Below are 18788 nucleotides of genomic sequence, written 5' to 3'. Positions count from 1 at the left end.
AGCCTGTGATGCTTGACTTCGGTGATCTGCTGGGAACCAGGGTGTGACAACATTTTCATATAAAATAATAATTTTTAATATATTTTGATAGACAATTTGCAATTTACGTATTTAAAAAGAAAAATTCCTAAAATTAAAAGTTTGCCTTTTTTTCATACTTTTTTTGAGCAACGCCAAAAAAATTAGATCCACTAATCTGCATAGCTCAAGTGTGATTTACTACCACCAAACTTATTCAGTGTCTTAATTCCAGGCTGTCGTGGTCTTCGGATAAAATTTAACAATTAGTTAATGGCAGCACAATCATTCGGTTTCGCTCTGTCCGTCTTCTCTTCTTCCTAAATTTGTGGAATTTTAACGTGTTTGTGTTCAAAAAATTCAATAATTTAAGTTACAATTAATTTTTACGCAATCGTAGGTCAAATTATTGAGAACAATATTTCTTCTATTTAGAATTTGTGTTCAATCCGATTTTTAAGAAAGGTTTCCATCTCACGATTATATAATTTAATCAATGACATGTTAAATTGCAGTCCATGTTGAAACATCTTGTGGTGAAATTTTTATAACTTCCTGTGTTTACATGGCAGATTACTATGTGTAAAAGTTTAAATTAAAATGAAAATTTCTAAAAATCTAGCTTATTTAAAATATATGAGTTTTCACACATTGCATTAAAAGGTCATATTACGACCTTACTTAAAAGTACCTTCTATTTTAAAATAATGAAAGTTGTCACTAGTGTTGGTCTTGTCGGAGAACCACCGGGCAGGTATGCATATTTAAGTTGAAATTCTTGTTAGCATATGTTACTTAAATTTTTGATCGAGTTTTAAATAAATTTATTTAATCAAACATAATAAGAGTATATATGCTCTTCTTTCAGATAGTATTCCATACGTGAATTTATTTATTTGTTCTCATTTCTGCTTCAATTGGTAAGTAAAATATTTTTTATTATTTAGTATAATATAATAAAATTGAAAAAGTTATTTATTTAAACTTATTTAACTTCGATTAGTAAAAGCTTCTATTATTGTTTTATTTAGGTGATATCTTTTTTTTAGAAATAAAACAGTGGATGAAAGCAAGAAACAACATGAATAAAGTACAAAAAGGGGGATACTGTAGTTCTATTTCTCTAATCAGGAATCATCCTCTGTGTCTAAACTTCAGAATGTTGGTGCTTCTTATTTGTGTTTAGATACTGAGGAAGGTTCTTTTTTATAGAACTGAGTATGTCTATTTCTGTATTTTATTCACACTGTTTTTTGCTCTTAGTATACATAGCACAAAGTAACCCATTTTTTCTTTGGGCAATTCCAGAGAGACTGAAGTTAATTTTTGATAGGTTTTCTAATTTTAAATTTTTCTTATTGTTAAATATTTAAAAAAAATGGGTTTTTTCAATAGCCTAATAATTTAATGCTTATTAAAAAAAGAATGAAAATTATTGTTTTTTAGAATAAAAGTATTAAATGTGACTGAGGTTAGATAAAAAGGACAAATTTTTATTGTAAAACATATTTTTTCCTTCGAAAAGCAATTGTAGGATTATTTTTTCTAAAATTTCTTAACATTTTTTTTTTCTTCTTCAAATTAGCAGGTAACATTGAAGGTACACATGGAATTATCTATGGTACAGAAAATAGCAAAAGAAAAATATCTAGTGAATGATGTTACAGATGCTAATTATATTAAAATTTCAATACACTTTTTTAAAATTATTTTTATTAAATGCTCAAAAAATGCAATTTCTGATTTTATAGTAGGGGTGCACAACCTTTTTCAGTGAAGGGCCACATGCACAGCAGATTGACCAATGAAGGGCCGCATGCCAAAGTGTTTAGACCGACATATTGAAAGCAATTGTTGGTGGTGATTGTTATATAAACATCATTGTTTATATAACACTAAATTCTTTTTGTCGGTTAACCTTGTAATCTCTTTGCAGAAAATACAATACTTTAAAACGTTTAAAATTAGAAAATGCAAAACTGATTACTTAAGAAGGAAAACAGAATTCGAAAATCAGAATCAATTTATCGGAAAAAATTTAGATAAATTGAAATAATTAAAAAACTATGGAAAAATTTAAATTTTTTTTATCACATTACAAAATACAAAAGTTCATTTAAACATAAATTTTAACGTTAATTTTTTTTCATAGAATTAAATTTCAAATAAATAAATATTCTAGTCATTAATATAAATTCAAGTTAAATACTTTGATTTAAAGAAAGTTTATAGGGTTAAAAATTATTAAAACTAAACCCCTTAAGTGGAAAATAAGACTTAGCATTTATTAGGGAATGTACTTTATCTTTCAGACATTTTTATTTTAAATTAATAATGAGAGGGAAGAAAAAGAAAGAAGAAAACACATTAAATTTTAAGGAACTATATTCCTTAATAATAAAAAACTATTAAGATACTTGTTTACAACTTTTTATGACGAATATATTTTTAACATGACACTTACTATTTACAATTAATACACAATCAATTAACAATCAATAAAATTTACATTACTTTTCGAAACTTATCTTGATTAAATTTTTTATACAGTTAAAATTTAATGATAGACAAATCATTTCCCAGCATATAATCATAAATGATATAAAATGCTCCAAGAAGATAGAAAATGGTTTAAAAAATTTCTTAATGGTTACACTGTAATTTGCAAAATTTTTGAATATTGTGATAATTTTATATACTTGATCATCTGATATTTTTTGAGCCATTAAATGAAAATGTAATGATTGTATTTAAAGACTACTCAGTAATTTTGAACAGGCCAAATTCATTCTGGAAAACAGTCTTTCGACAAAAGCTGTTGTTGTGGGCAGTATTAAGCTTAGAGCAAATAACATAATCAGTTTTGGAATTTGTCCTAGATGGTGTTCTTCCTTTCTGGGTTTTTAAATCGCGTGAATACGAATCGTGTGGCTTTTAAATTGCGAAAGGACTACTCACAACACTTGATTTTTAAAATACATGAATATGAATTCCGATATATGGTTTTTAAAACGCGTGCGAGAAAAGTAACAATGGATGATATTTTAAACGCCAGAACACGAATCGCGATATGTGATTTTAAATCCCGTAAATACGAAACGCGGTGGATTATTTTTAAATTTCGTTAATGTTAATACGAAATGCGATGCGCAATTTTCAGATAGCGTAAATACAAATTACGATGTATGACTTTTAAATTACATGTGACAACAAAAAGAATAGGTTCGATGTGTGTTGTTAAACTTGCACGTGTTCATGGGACTAAAGAATTATGCCGTTTTTTGAATTATTTTTTTTTTTTATTTATTTATTTTTTTTTTTTTTGCAAAACGGACCGCGTTTAAACACATCTCGGTTTTTTTTCCTGGGAAGGTGTTGATTTGGCTAAGATACGTAATTACTTTTTAAGTTACGAAAAAAAATTAAAGCTGAATCGAATTTCACGAGTTGTAATATTGTGTGAAAATATCAGGTATATTCTAAATCACAAATAAAAATGCAGCAATAACGGGGAAGAAGAAAAAACACTTTCGAAAAACCTCTTAAAAAATTCGTGTTAAAATCGGTACAACGCAAATGATAAAATCGGCACAAACAGAGCACGTAAAAAATAATTATTTTAATGCGCAATTCAAAACTCGCTTGCTGTCAAAGTATTAAAAATATCATAATCATTTTAAATCACGGGGAAAACGTAATAACTACTAAAACAATAACCAAAATACTTTAATATTTTAGATGAAATGGAGTAAATAAAGTCCATCAAAATTTTATGTAATTTAAATGCGAGATTTGAAATTAAAATGTCGCAATAGCGTATAAAAAATATCGGTACTTTCAAAACCTTTGTAGCAATAATTTCTAAAATAACGATTGTAAAATAATTTGATTTGCGATAAAATCGTTACAAATAAGCCATGTCAAAAAATGGTTATCTAAACTCGCGATTCGTAATAATATCATGCTAAAATATCGAAGTTTTAAAAACCGGACGGAAATGTGCAGCAATAACTGTTGAAGAAAGGATCTAAAGTCATTTAGATTTTCCATGAAGTTTGCACAAATAAAACGTTTCATAACTTTCAAAAATCGCTGTTTCAGAAACTACTTGAAAATGGGTTGCAATAACTACCGAAAAGTCATTGGAATCGGCACATACGAAAAGTGTCAAAAGTGGTAATTAAAATTCGTAAATCGTAATAATGATGTATTAAAAATATTGGGATTTTTAAAACTATGCTGAAATCCGTAGCGTTAACCATCGAAAAACTACATTGATTGAGATTGGGTGCGTCAAAAACTTAAAACTGTAAATTTAAATTACCGAATTTTTTTTATTATTTTTCAAAAACAAATATTTAATTTTTTTTTTCATTTTGTTCAGATTGCGGCCGCGGGCCGCACATCAAGGGTTGGCGGGCCGCATTTGGCCCGCGGGCCGCAGGTTGAGCACCCCTATTTTATAGGATACATAGTGAATAAAAAAAAGAAATTTTTTAATGGGGGATGAAATTAAATGTTTTTTTATTTTGTTACATTGCCTTTTGTATCGTGATATTGCCCAAAGATAAAATCTGTTGATTATAATTTTCCATTTAAGTTTTTGTGTGTGTTCTTATTGGATATTTACTTGATGATATATATTACAGAGATGTTGGTATTAGTTTTCCCATTTAATGATATTTTAAAACATAGAATGCTGGGAACTTAATGGAATTATAAGATAGTGAATTTTTATTTTATTTTTAGTGTCCATTACATTTAAATTACTTAAGTTCCTAATTTTGATTTATCAACTTGGTTTTTGAATGTCTGAAGTTTCATTTATAGAGCAATCTTTATAAGAAATTATTGTAAACAGTACATTAATTAATGTTTCACAAGACTCATAATGGTTTTATATGATTTATAATGGTTTTCATGATTCATAATGGTTTTTCATGATTCATACTGGTTTTTCATGATTCATAATGGTTTTACATGATTCATAATGGTTTTACATGATTCATAATGGTTTTACATGATTCATTAATGGTTTTACGTGATTCATAGTGAAAGTCTTCAAACTGATTAATCTTTAAAGCATGGTTATGCACTTCAAGCATAATTATGAATCAAGATATAATTTCTTAGCGAAACACTTCATGTGTACAGAATTTAGACTGGCAATAATTTTGGTACTAGAATTCAGTTTATGTGAAGAATGTAGAATTTTAATAAAATCGTAAATTTTTTAATAGTATTTAGATCTAAAAACAATTTTCATGTGTTATTATTTTTATGTATTGTTTCAGAACCCTGTTTTTTCTTGTTAATTAAAGAATGCCTAGCTAAGCCATTCTTTAATTTTGATAATCACTAAGAAACACATAAGTTATTATTATTATTTAAAAATAAAATTATTTATTGATATGAAGCCTCAGTGTCGATTTACTTATGACATCAAATAAGTTATTTCTTGCCCTTTTTGGACATAGGTAGTTGACAATCGGTAGACAATTGATAGGAAGTTGTAAAACAGCTCATAGGATAAAATAAAAATTGACTCTGCTATGTTTCTACGCAAATTTTTTTGTCCATATATTAAGTCATGAAACTTTAGATGGAATTTATTCTTAAAATATGGAATTTATTTTATTTTAATAAATTAATGATTTTTTTTTTGACCAAATGTGGAAATTTTTTCTAACATGCATGGAGAATAACAACTCTTAGATTGTATGTAACATTAAGCAATGAAATAAATTTTCTTTTATTAAAAATTGTTGTGTAATTTGGCTTGGAATTATGTTGATATTTTCTAATTAGTTATGCCTGGGAAATTAAAAAATTTCATTTTTGAATTGAATTGGGAACCATGGAATATTGCATAAATCAAATATTCTGCTAGAAATATTTTATGCCATCAACTGCTCCTACAATTCTAAATAGCTAATAAAAAAATTATAATTGGGACTAACTAACTGTCCTAGAAAAATTTCCTTCTTGTGCTGATATCAGTGTAGTCAATACCTATTTTGATTTAATTTTTATTATAATTTCACAATAATAGAAAAGAATATTGGGAAAGCTTATGAAAAACTGGTTATCTTGAAGAAATCTTCCGCGAAGGGCCTTTGATCTTCCTGAGCCGTGTCAAATTGATGAGGAATAATTTCTAAATTATTGAGCTCAATCATACTCAGTAGTTTAGCCTATTTTTACATCATTGTATCTTCATCTTGATAGTTATTAAATACTGATGCCTGTAAACACAAACCAATGTAACTTTTGCAATATTTGTGTATCTTTGTTAGGTTTTGAATTTTTGTATTTTCATTTTACATTACAGTTACAACTTAAGTATTTGCTCTATATATTTAATTGAGTAACAGGAAATATTAAAACTTGTTTTAATGGAAATTTCAAAGTGGAAATATTTAAATCCATCAACTCTTAAATCTGAAATAAAAGTTCAATTTTGGTAACATTATTATAACAATTTTTTTAAAGATGTATCACATATTTATTTAGTGTCTTTTATTTATTTACAACAAAAGGGACATGACAGCATAGTTTTTTCATAAAAATCTTATAAAAGTGTCACTAATTTTATTAATTTTTGAATGTTACATATATTAAAAAAAAAAGAAATTAAAATTTGATTGCTCTTGTTCTTAATTATCGTTGGATGCTTTTTGAGGTCTTAAAGCAAAAATGACCAATGAGTGTGCAAAATTTTTGAAAAATTACTTAGGTGATAAGCATTTTTGTGTTAATAATTTTACATGACATTGATTAATAACAGAATTATTTTTCTGTTTTATTCTTTTAAAATTTGTGTTTGCTAAAAAAGTAACTTTTTGATTAACTTTCCCCTAATTTTTGCATTTTTATTTATTTTTTATAAACTTGTATAAGAATAAAATTGCTTTTATGATTTGAAAAGTAACGATGCAAGGAATAGTGATTTGGCCGTATAGCAAAATTTTTTTGTTTAAAAAGAAACATCACTATTTTTTTTCATATAGAAATAAGTTTAGTCATTATTTAAAAATAATTAAAATTACTGTATTATTAGTATGAGGTAAGGGGGAAAAAACTTTAATAGAAATGTTTAAAACAATAAAGATAATTAGATATTAAGGTAATTAGAAAAAACTAACAGCTATTAAAAAGAAATAGAAAAACAAAATCCACTTAATTCATGAAACAAAAGAGATTATGCCTGTCAGAAACGCTTTTAAAAATGGAACTCTATCATAAAAACGCCTATTTAAAACGAAGATTTTACTTGTATATAAAAGCAAAACAGAAAATCTTAATTTTTGAAAGAAAATTTGAAAGGTAAACATTTTGGTTTTTCAATTACCGTATTTTTCCAAAAAAAGTGAAGATTAAAGTTATAGACTAGTTAATAACTAGTAATAGAAACCCTCTTAATTTTCCCATCATAATAAAAACATCTATAAAAACATAATTTTTTTGAAAAAGAAATAGATAGAAACAGATGCAAACAGATGCTAGATAGAAACAGATGCAAAAATTATTATTAATTTTTAAATGAGAGATTTAATTCTAAAAATCTTAATATAACTTTTACCCACTGCCGTATTTTTAGAAAAAAGTGACCATAGGATAATAATATTCATTTGGAATACTTTTTAAAAATGCTGTCATAATAAAAACTCTGATAAAAAGAAAAGTTAATAAAAAAATCAAGAGAGAGACAGGAAAAATATTATTCTTGGTTCAGTAGAAAATAATCTAGTTTCAATTTTTCAAATTTCGCTTTTTCATCTGTCCTTCAAAACAAAAATTAACAAGTTTTAGAACTTAACAAATAGGTGTAAAAACTATTTCTAATCATGTATAGTAAGAAATATGATTTTAGATAATTCTTTATTAAATCTTTTAAAATTTATCCCTAAAAAACTGTCGAAAAAAAAAATCCAAATAAAACTTTGCCAAATATTTGGTCGAAAATTCGACCAAAAAAAAAAATTAGTCAAATATTAGAATTATGTGTATCAAATTGAAGTTCATTCAGGTTCAAACACATTTCTTAAGATATTCATTTGCATATTTTCTGAATAAAACTTTTAAGTTAAGTAAAAAAAAAAATTAAATATACAGCAACATGATGTAGGAAACGAAGAAGTAAACAATGACCCACCCCCTCTATAAGTTGACCACTAAAACAATGCACCACAAGTGGTCAACTTACACAAGTTTTACTGTAATAATTTATAATTTTTATCTAATTATTTCATTACAGTTGAAGTTTTTTAATTGTTAGGTACACAAATTTTTAACCGTTTTTAAAGTATTCAAATTTATATGCCTAAGTACAAAATATGAACGAAATTGATCGAATAGTTCTCGAAGAAATCAAATTTATAAATGACTTTTTAAAATTACATAACTCTGAGTTAGTAATGGAGAACGCGAAATAGTAGGCTCGCGAGGGATGACCAATGTACAGTCGCGAGTTTATGATAGTGGCGAGCATCACCTTCTGTGACCAGCTGGTTCGCCATGGAATAAATTTTTTGTATAGATTTTTTCGAAGGGATCGAAATTACCGGTGAGAAATAGTTTCTGAACTTTTCCTAATAAACTACTAAAAATCAAAATGAATTTTTTTTTAAATAGTTTTTTTTGTTTATCGGTTGAGAAAAAAAACTTTTTTTTTTGTCAAATTTTCATTCAATGTAACTTTTAATTCAGGTAATTACCGTATAATTATCGGAATAATTACAACATTTTGCAATGAACTTTTTTAAATTTTTCTGTAATCTGATAAGAGCAAATGGTCCATATTAGATACTCTTGATAAAACTTATTTAGTTTTTCTATTTAACTCTTTTGGTTCAAATTCGAGACTTTTAGTATGTTTTTAAAAGCGTTTTATTTAGCAACACTGTCAATTAATTTAACTAATTCGATATATACGAAATATCTGAATGAAAATTTCCCATGATAAGATTAATATTAGGTCTTTGTAAATATGCGCCTTTCTTGAAAACGATTGGTTTTAGGTTAGGGAAATTGTTCGTCATCCATCCTCGAGACTCGAGCTTTACTATTCGAATGCCAATTTTCGAAAAGTTGGTACATTTTTTTTTAATGAAGGTGACATGAAAAAAAAGTGGATATTCGCATGATTATTATTCAGATATCGTATAATTTTAAAGTTGTTTTCAAAATTCGAGGACAATTTTAACTTTATTGTAAATATTGAAAGTTGCCAATTCACACTCGGTAATTTTCAACTACAAAATAACTTGTGTGTTATTTTTAAATATACTAATTAAATAAATAAAATTTGTACGTATTTCATTTTTTTGCAAGTGTTTGCTTGGTTATGCTCTTCTCAAAATGAAAGATTGGATTCCTGAAAGTGAGGATTTCTCTCGTCAATGGAACCCTGAATGATCGAGCTTCTTTTGGCATTATTAAATTATTTCAAATTATTAATTTTGAAATTATTAAATGTGACGATGAAGTATTTAATGTTATGAATTTTTTCTTGGTGTATGCAAATGCTTAACTATTTTTTTTTAAAAAAACGAACAGTTACAAACGATGAGAATAGTTTCTCAGAAACGCATATTTTGAATTTAGTTATTACATTTTGAATAGAAAAGCTCGACGAGAAATGCTTATAATTTTTTTATTTTTATAAATCCTTATTCTTTTCATAGTTTATTCAATATATTGTTATTGAAAAGAATTTTTTATTTAAAATTTAGCTGTTTTTTTCATTCGCATATTATATAAAGAAGTTCATATAATCCAGCGAAATCTTTAACTATGGATTATTGATTGGACATAAATATTATTACTGGGTAAAAGTATTATCACTCTCGGAACCCTTATGATCTTTCCCCGGAGCATTCAGATTCCGCGGAACCCTTTATAGGTGTTCCGCGTTTAAGGTAGTCAGGCTAGTTTACTTTTTCCGCACCCATACGTTCGCTATCTGTAATAAAGGATAATCGAACCCGCTGCAAGATGCATTCGTAAAAAATGGAAAATTGCGGCGGGTATTGAGCTGGTGTTCAAGTTGAGCTGATAATTAGGTGGACAGATACATTATCAATTAAACAATATTATATCTTATCGATTAAATAGGCACACTGCTTATTGATTCCAGAACTGTTAAATTTTACTCTCTCTGTTTCTATTCTAGAAATTGCGGCCTTTCGTTATTTTTTTTTAAAACGATCTTCACTTTAATCCTTTATCGTTCCACTTTTGATTTCTGAACCATTCAGTGTCGAGGGAAGTTAGATTTTGATCATACGTGCACGATGTAGTCTGCATTAAAGCTGATGACTCTCCTAATATTTATTGATTCATGCATACGTTAGACACGGTAAATGCAACGAATATCAGTCATTTATTTACAGTTCTGATTTCGGGATTAAACTTACAACTTACTATTTTGGTGCGGAAAAATAAGACATCAGCAATTTTGATGTGTTTATAATTAAATACTGAACTCTTCAGTATTTTTCGGAAATTGCAAACTTAAAATCTTTCTCTTTTTAATAGTTGTAATTTTTTTTTTCTTTCAAAAGTTTATTAAACTCTTTTTTTTTTTTTATTTTTTTTTTTTTTACACATGGTGCCTATTTTAATTTCCAGTTCATTTCATCGCGGGGTAAGAGGACGCTATACCGTGGAAAAAACCCTTCATGGCAAATTCTCTACCATCAACCTAAGTTATTTAAAATTTGCAGTTCAGAAAAAGTGAGTTCAGTCAAATGCTGATTTTTTTTCTTCTTCAAAATATCAAAATGCAAACAAATTATGGCATTATCATTCAGAATTACGCTGTGGGTAAGTAATATTGCAATAATCTGTTCAGATTTTGAAATTTTGAAAACAGTTTTTCAGCATTTGAAACTTTATGGTTTACCTGATATCACTTTTGTCTTGACTTAGATTTTAAATTACCTATTAAAGTGAAACAGAATTTGCAATGGGAAGTTTCTCTCGTGGTATAGCTTGCTCTGAATTCAGTAAAACAATATTTTATCTCTATTAATTCATATCATCAAATGAGAATTTCTTGGATTACTAACAGACCTACTACATTCTACACTTGAGTCGCGATGGCTCAGGGGATAGAGCGTTCGCCGTCTAATCAGACGAACCGGGTTCGAATCCCAGTCGATACGAATTCCGCATCCCGCTTGCACCGACCACAGTGCTGAGACCACAGTGCAAATTACCCCCAATACTCGATTCAAGAGTTCCCCTGTCTTCTGGATTGGGTTCAAAATTGCAAGACTACGGAGTTGAACATTAGTAGTCGTAAACCCATAAAATTGGGTCGGCTGTTCAACGACGGTTGTAAAATAAAACGAAACATTATATACTTATCGTGTGACTTTGGTCTATTGGTCGCTATTGCCATTTGTTGAAAATGTGTAAGTCAAAATAATCAAATATAAATTTTAGATTGCCTAGTACGCCATGGTTACACGACTTTTTTTAGGAAAAGGCCGGTCTGGAAAAAAAAAAAAAAAAAAACAGGTGGAGGAGGCAAAACGAATTCAGATTTTACATCAACTGATCATTATCTTATTTCTGAGTGTAATATAAATGATATCATTTTGTCTTAAAATTAAGAAACAAAGTATTGTATATTAACTAAGTACATGTATAATTTTTTTAATTAAAAAACAATTGAAGTTACGCATATTTTTTTTTCACTATATATACTTTGATTTTTAAATCTCTTCACTACATTTAATTCAATCGTGTTTTAATTAAAGAAGTTGAAAAATTGATCTACTAAAACTTATAATTTCACTTTTTTATTCAAGTTTGTTGAAATTAATTTCAAAAACAGATTTAAAATTTCTTACGCTAGTTTCTGACGTTAGATTTTCATAATTTTTTGTTGCAATGTGGATTGAAGGGCTCTACGTACCCCTATCCTAATGAAAAAGAATTTTCTAATCCAATTAAATTATAATTTTTTTATATTTGAATAAAATTTTATTTTATTAAAAAAGTTCAAAAATGCATAATATTTAGATTTGTTTTTATATATCTATATTTAAAAGTTGATGCACTTATTAAATTGATTAAAATTTTATGTATACTTTCATCGACATGAAGAATACTTCATAAATGAAATTAAAAGTCCATAAATTAATATTTATTGACTTATTTACAGTGTATTCTAAATTATTATTTATTGAATTACAATAATTGATTTTGGCAGAATTATTATTTTCGAATCTGTCGCGAGTACTTAATCAGTTTCTCACGTAAACGTGCCCTTCATTTCCTCACAGCGTTGCTTACTTTCCCCGTGTAACTTTCCTTTCCAAGCGCAGATTTCATTCTTCCTGACCAAGAGTAAGAGCACACATCTTGCTCGCAGCTACGATTGTTCTATTGCATCGTCGCCAACCTGATGAAACTGTCAACCAGTTGTCACACTTTCCTAGGAATTTTTATGGAAGTAGAATTGCGTTTTATTACAGCTGCTTCTCAAATCGTCTTATAGATAAGATAAATTAGAATTTTCATTTAATGGATGAAAAAGATCTCGCCTCCGCACAAGACGTGTCATTGAAATTTAGATAAATAACACATTTAATTATCGCTTGCAATAATAACTATTTTCATCGTTTGGTTTTATTGAATGTTTTTTCGGAACTGAAAAGAAATGATTTAAAGACAAAAAATGCGTTATTGAAAAAGCTGACTTGGAATTTTTTTTCATACCTTTATTGAGTTGGTGTTTGGTTGAAAATCGTGATTTCTCATCAGCATGACTAAGTCGGATTTTGAAGATGGTATTGTTCTCAAACCTATATTTAAAAAACAAGATGATTTGCAAACCGATTTAAAAATTGACAATTGCAATGGTACTATTAACTATGGATACGAAGCTAGTCCAAATGGGAAACATGGTACGTATTTTGTTGTTAGATTGTTTATTAAAATACTACATTATTTTGTACGAAAATTTTATGTTTTATTTATAAATCTAATATTATCTACGATTACACAAAATCTTATTTTAATGCCTTTGTGTTTAGTTAAAATTTTATATATTTTAACGTTAAAGCTAGTATTTATTTATTATAATTAGTGATAAACGTGCAGATAGTGAGTAGTTTGATAATTTTAAAGTTATTTACGTATTTTCGCGGTACTTCTGTAATTTTTGTAAAATTGCAAAGATAAAAACTAAATTTCTTACTACTAGTTATTATATTTTAATGTATTTTCCTCCCTCTATAAAATTTAAATCTGTAAAAATTTGTGTTAGAAATTATGTTAATAAGTTTTATGTATGTAGTTTTTTATAATTTAGTTTTTAAATGTTATTGTTCTTTCTGATGAGATCTAATGAGTAATAAATTGTATTAAAACTTCAGATCACAATGCTTATATTGTGTGCATTGTTTGACATGGTGTAGCGCTCATTATTTTTTTTATAAGGCTACAATAATGTCTATAATATTTTTAAATGTCTTAGTAGCAACGTTTTCTTCCAATTGCAGTGTAAAACTAATTTGTGTCAAAAATAGACTCAATTGGCTCTATTTTGAAGTTAATTCAAAAATCTATTTTATTCGTAACTATTTAAAACTGTTTTTTGATTGTAATGCTTAAATTCTTGTTGTAAAATTTGAAGTTAAACAAAGAAAACCTCTGTTTCATCTTTTGAAAAATTGTTATGAACTTGAATATGCATTATAAAAACAGAAATTGTAGTTTTGATGGTGGAATCTCATCCTATAATTTTTTCTAAAAACGTTTAGAAAGTCCGTAGTCCTACTCTACTGTTTTTAAATCGAGAATCAAATCAAATTTTTTTAATGTAAGTATTAAATAGAAATTTTAAATAGAAATTTTCTTAAGCTAATTTATTTGCAATGATGTTTAATTTATTAAATATATGTTAATTTAGTAATGCATTTTATTACGCAGTTTCGCGTTTTCTCACTTTGCATTTAAAAATTACTTTACATCTGAAATGTAGTAATTCGCGGTACACGTGCAACAAGTGGCAATATGGCTTGCTGAGGCCGCGCACCATTATTAAGTCAGTAACACTAAACTAACAATTTGTTTGAGAAAATTATTTTTTAGAACATATTTAAGACTGAGTGAAATTAAATATAATAAAGAACTGTTTTTGAAATAAAATTGTCAAAAAAGATGTAGAAAAGTCAATTGTTTGATAATATTTTAGTATAGGTGGTGTTTGGCAAACCACATCTCTGTCATAGTAAATCACTATTACAAATTAGCCTATGAGAATCATTCAATAAAATAGTTTTCTATTTGCATTGGGTGGTTTATTTGTACAATTTTTTTTCTTCAAATGAAGCAGTTATTTCGATCTTTTTATTGATTTATATTATAGTCATATTAAAAAACGACGTTTACTCAGGTTAATGTGACTGTTATTTTTACTTTATTTAACATATTTATTGATTATTCTCTTTTTCGTGCAGATAGTTTAAATAATTTTGGTGATTTCGAGCTAACATTATTTCGATTTGCTTATATATTATCCGAATCCTGACCATGATTACAACCTAACTAAACTGAGGAATTTGCTCAATTGGCAGTAATTTATGTATTTTATAAATCGCGGTGCTGATTTCCGAATTACGTGAATACGAATTCTTTGATTTTTAAACAGCGTGAATACGAGTTAGAGTTAGGATTTACATTACAATTAGCGTCGCATATATTCTGCGCTTCCAACAAATATTTATTTCAGTTGATGCCTCCTAATAAAGCTCTATTCTCTTTGCTAATGTCACGTAGTTCTAGTTTTCTTATAAAAACTATTTAATTTTTCAATTATGAGCTATTACGTACTTTATAACCTTAATTGCTCGATTACTTGTAGTTTTGAAATAACTTCTAGAAGTTGTTTCTTTGACATTTATTCCATTTATTAACAGATAATTACTGCTTGAACTATGAAAGCCTTGAAAAAGCTGTTTGAAGGCTGCAAAGCTTTTATATAGTATATATATTTACCGCAACGCGATGTAACTTAATAAAACTTCATTTTTCAACTTGTGCTATTTTTAAACTTGTGCTATTTTTAAACTCTATTTTTATTCCCGCAAAATTAAGGAAGAATGGTCAGCGCTTTTCGAAATTTGGAAGAATTTTAAGTGATCGTTCTATTTTTAATTTTGTAAATGGTATTAGGTATGCTTAAATATGACATATATATATATATATATATATATATATATATATATATATATATATATATATATATATATATATATATAATATAAAAGGAATAATCATGGGAATTATTATATTTATTTTATTTTTGCAATTAACAGGTGAACGCCACTTATTTTTTCAAAAATGAAATCCGCATCCATTCACGTTTCCTGTTCAGAAGTTCTCGTTTTGTATAGCAATGCGAGGCTCACTACCAAGAGATACTAAATAAAAATTAGAAAATTTTCAGCAATTTCTTAAAGTAATGCAATTTTTTTAGTTTTATAATATCAGGGGTCTGTCCAGACATTTTGTGAAAGGTCCGGTTTTCGTGAAATTGTGAAAAAATTTCTCACATTCTTTCAACCAGGGTCCGCTTTTATGAATTTGTGCAAATAGGGTACAAAAAACTTCAAGGAGTTTTTAAATTTTAAATAGATACAAGGTTATGCTCAACACTGTAAAATTATAATTAAAAAAATTAAATTTCAAAAAATAAACAGCAATTGCAGCTACTATATTTTAGCGATGGTATTTAGCCTATACTGCTGAACGCAGAATATTAATTTCGGACGAATAATGGAAGAATCGTCTGCCGAAGACAAAACTTAATTCGTTTACATCCATCTTTCTTGTTTTCTGCCCTGGGAAGGGTTTATTTGATTAACAAAACAATAATGAAGGTAAACAAATTTGTGAAGGGTTCGATTAAAAGAAAAATCGTTTTGTGAAGGGTCCGTTTTTAAGTTAAAATATTTTGTGAACGGTCCGTTTTCATGAAAAGATATTTTGTGAAGGGTCCGTTAACGAACCCAAATTTCTTCTAAACAGACCCCTGAATATATCATATTTTACACTGTCAGTAAACGGATGGAAAGCTCTGTGTCAGTCCTTGCCGAGTATGAGTTCGAGCTCGCTTTTTGATGGCCTAGCCTGAGATACATAGGATTACTTAAGAGCCATAGTCTCTCCCAGATGCACGTGAGATAAATGCCAAATTTTCTGTCACGCTACTAGGCCTTTGATGCTTAAACAAGGAAACTGGTCATTAAAATCTTTTTTAATTAATGAATTGAACATTTTTATACTTAATAACTGTACTAAATGTAGTAGAAAAGTTTAGGAAAATTTTAACCACGAGTCTGAAAATTTTTCTCAGTAAACGAGCCATAGCTCGTCTCACCCATAGTCAGTTACCGATAACCGACGTGGTACTCAGCGAGTTAATTAAAAAATATATATATATTGCAGTGTTATATTACAAATGAAGTTATTTAAATTAAAATATAACAATTTGCATGATTTCTCCCATTATACCTTTTGAGGGTTAAATATGTAGCATTCTCATTTCGTAATGAAATTAAAAACCTTGATATTTAAAACTAACTTTTTTCACTCTTTTAAGCTGTTTTTCTTTTTCCCTTTAGCGTACAAAGACACGTACTAACGTACACTAGTAATAACTTTTCAGACTTTCAATTATTGCATTTGAAATGTGACATTGTTAGGCGCGAAGTATCTGTTTTGTTATTATTATTCGTATTGATGAAATAAACATTAGATGTTAATTTCAGGAATCCGAAAAAGATGCCATTCCTTATAACTTACGATCAATTGTTTTTATATAAAAATGTTAATATTACTTCCATAGCTTTAGTTGGAAAAAAATATAGAAATTGAATTCATAAAAATATTGTAAATAATAGTAGAAACAATCGCTTGCTTGTTTTATATTAGCAGTTTATTTTTTATTTTAGGATTCTGTCTGCATAAATTATTTAATGTCTGCATTAATAATATGCCGTTTGTCCTGCTTAAAGAAACACCGTACATTTTAAAAGTGTGTTACATAGGGGGTACGGTAGACAGACTTATGTAATAATTTTACGATATTTAATTTGAAATAGTTTAAACTGTAACATTTCCTATGAATAACCAACTTAATCTGGTTAGTATATTTTCTTTTAATAATTTTATTTTATAACCAGCGTTTAACAACCGACCAAATTCTGAGTTTACCGAGTCTCAATGTTTAACTTCGAAACCTTGTAATTTTGAACTCAATCTAGAAGACAAGAGAGCTACTGGATCGAGCATTGGGGCAAACTAACCTTCGTGAAGGACTTTTTTGATGGAACTAACCAGCATTTGCGTTACATAGGGAGGAAAACCTCCCACGGTTTGTCCGACTGTAAGGGTTCTCGTTAGGAGTCTCAATCACTTGAGCCACCGCTGCTCTTTTAATTATTAATCAGAGTAGAATTGTTTCTGACGCATTATAATTAACTATTTAAAACAAAGAAGCCTGTATGGAAAATAAAAGCGACCCGTGGGCAATGCTGACCACATATCCACCATCATGTCGTTGGTCGCGAAATTGTGAAGCTTTAACCTCCATGACCACCTGCCTCACAGCGGGCTGTTGTGGGAATACTTCATTGGGTTTGATGACCAAAAAGCTTAACTATAACCGCGGGTAAAAACTTTCTTAATTCTTTTTCATCTTCATTGGTAATTTTAAATTATCGAAAAAGTGAGTTAGAGATGAATCTTAAATCTTCCCATGCTATATATTTTTTTCTTTCAAAATATCAAAATGCAAGCAAATGTTATTACTTCGCGTAATCTTACCTTAATTTGTTCGAAGTGTGACATTTTCATAAAAAAAAAAAATCAGCATTTGAAGATTCGTGATTAACTCTTGGTCTATCTTATTTCACTTCTTTCTATGCTTTAAAATTTCAAATTACCAATGTAAGTGAAACATAATTTCCCATGAAGCGTTTTTCCGCCGTATAGTGTTCTCTTAAATCGAGAAGATGGTGCAATAACAAGGGAAGACAAGATTTACAATTATTAGTGAGAGCCATGTGAAATTTAAAAGGTGAAGGTCATTAGTTGTACACACCTTTTCCCCATACTATTTATCACTCAAGAGAAGGTTGATTTTTGTCCTTAGTAAAAAATAGAATAAATTTAAAAAAAAAAAAATTTCATCAAATAATTTAAACGTTTGTTAATAGTTCAAAAAAAGTTACTGCTGATTTATATATTTTGGGTTATTACATTTGTAAAAAGGGTAGTATTACAATTAGTTGTCTAAGTCAGAATAGTTCATGAGTGCAGTTTAATATGATTGTTGTCGTGAGCTAAGTTTGATTGCCGATAAATTACCATAGGTTATTCACTTGCTTAGTTTATAGCTGTTTAACTTATGGAACTTAAAACTGCTACTGTATTAATTGATATTTTTCTATTTTAATTAAGTAATTTTAGTGATTAACATAATTCCTTTTTCTTATATTTAGTCTTTTTATAAATCTATATATTACGTGTTTAAATAAATAAATAAAACCTTTTTTATAAATTACATTTCAATTGCGATATAACGCAGGTAGCGCTGTTTATTTGCATTAAAATTAGAATCTAATCTAAAGCAATTCAATTGATCTGTATCATAAACTTGATAATATTTACATTTAATTTAACTAATGAAGTGAACCATTATAATCTTAAAATAATTCGAGTTTGCTTATGAAATCCCAAACGCCGCC

The 18788-nt window shown here is 27.9% G+C and overlaps 1 protein-coding gene and 1 long non-coding RNA gene across 5 annotated transcripts in view; one reads left to right on the top strand and one right to left on the bottom strand.

Moving 5' to 3' along the window:
- Positions 1 to 286: 286 nt before the first annotated feature.
- Positions 287 to 18788, top strand: part of anne (polyamine-transporting ATPase anne boleyn) — a 94905-nt gene continuing 76403 nt past the window's right edge. For 2 of the 4 annotated variants that reach the window (XM_071187212.2, XM_016069777.5), the window contains exons 1-2: positions 287 to 772; positions 887 to 938. Coding sequence is in view for 2 of the 4 variants with exons in the window: in XM_016069774.5 (XP_015925260.1) it covers positions 12797 to 12938 (142 nt within the window). In the remaining 2 variants the exon portion in view is untranslated. Of the gene's footprint in view, positions 773 to 886; positions 939 to 12310; positions 12939 to 18788 lie in introns of those variants that run through there. The other 2 variants (XM_016069774.5, XM_016069773.5) reach the window with 1 other exon arrangement.
- The window catches only part of LOC107453095 (uncharacterized), a 28395-nt gene continuing 15736 nt past the window's right edge, over positions 6130 to 18788 (bottom strand). Inside the window, exons 2-3 of the long non-coding RNA XR_001585275.4 lie at positions 12751 to 12836; positions 6130 to 6263 (exon numbers count right to left, since the gene is read on the bottom strand). This is a non-coding gene — a long non-coding RNA (uncharacterized LOC107453095). The remainder of the gene's footprint in view (positions 6264 to 12750; positions 12837 to 18788) is intronic.

The sequence above is a fragment of the Parasteatoda tepidariorum genome, chromosome 9 (assembly GCF_982258835.1).
Source record: "Parasteatoda tepidariorum strain Cologne lab strain chromosome 9, Ptep-v5.0, whole genome shotgun sequence".
Classification (NCBI taxonomy): Eukaryota; Metazoa; Arthropoda; class Arachnida; order Araneae; family Theridiidae; genus Parasteatoda; species Parasteatoda tepidariorum.
This window is presented reverse-complemented; position numbering and strand designations above follow the sequence as displayed.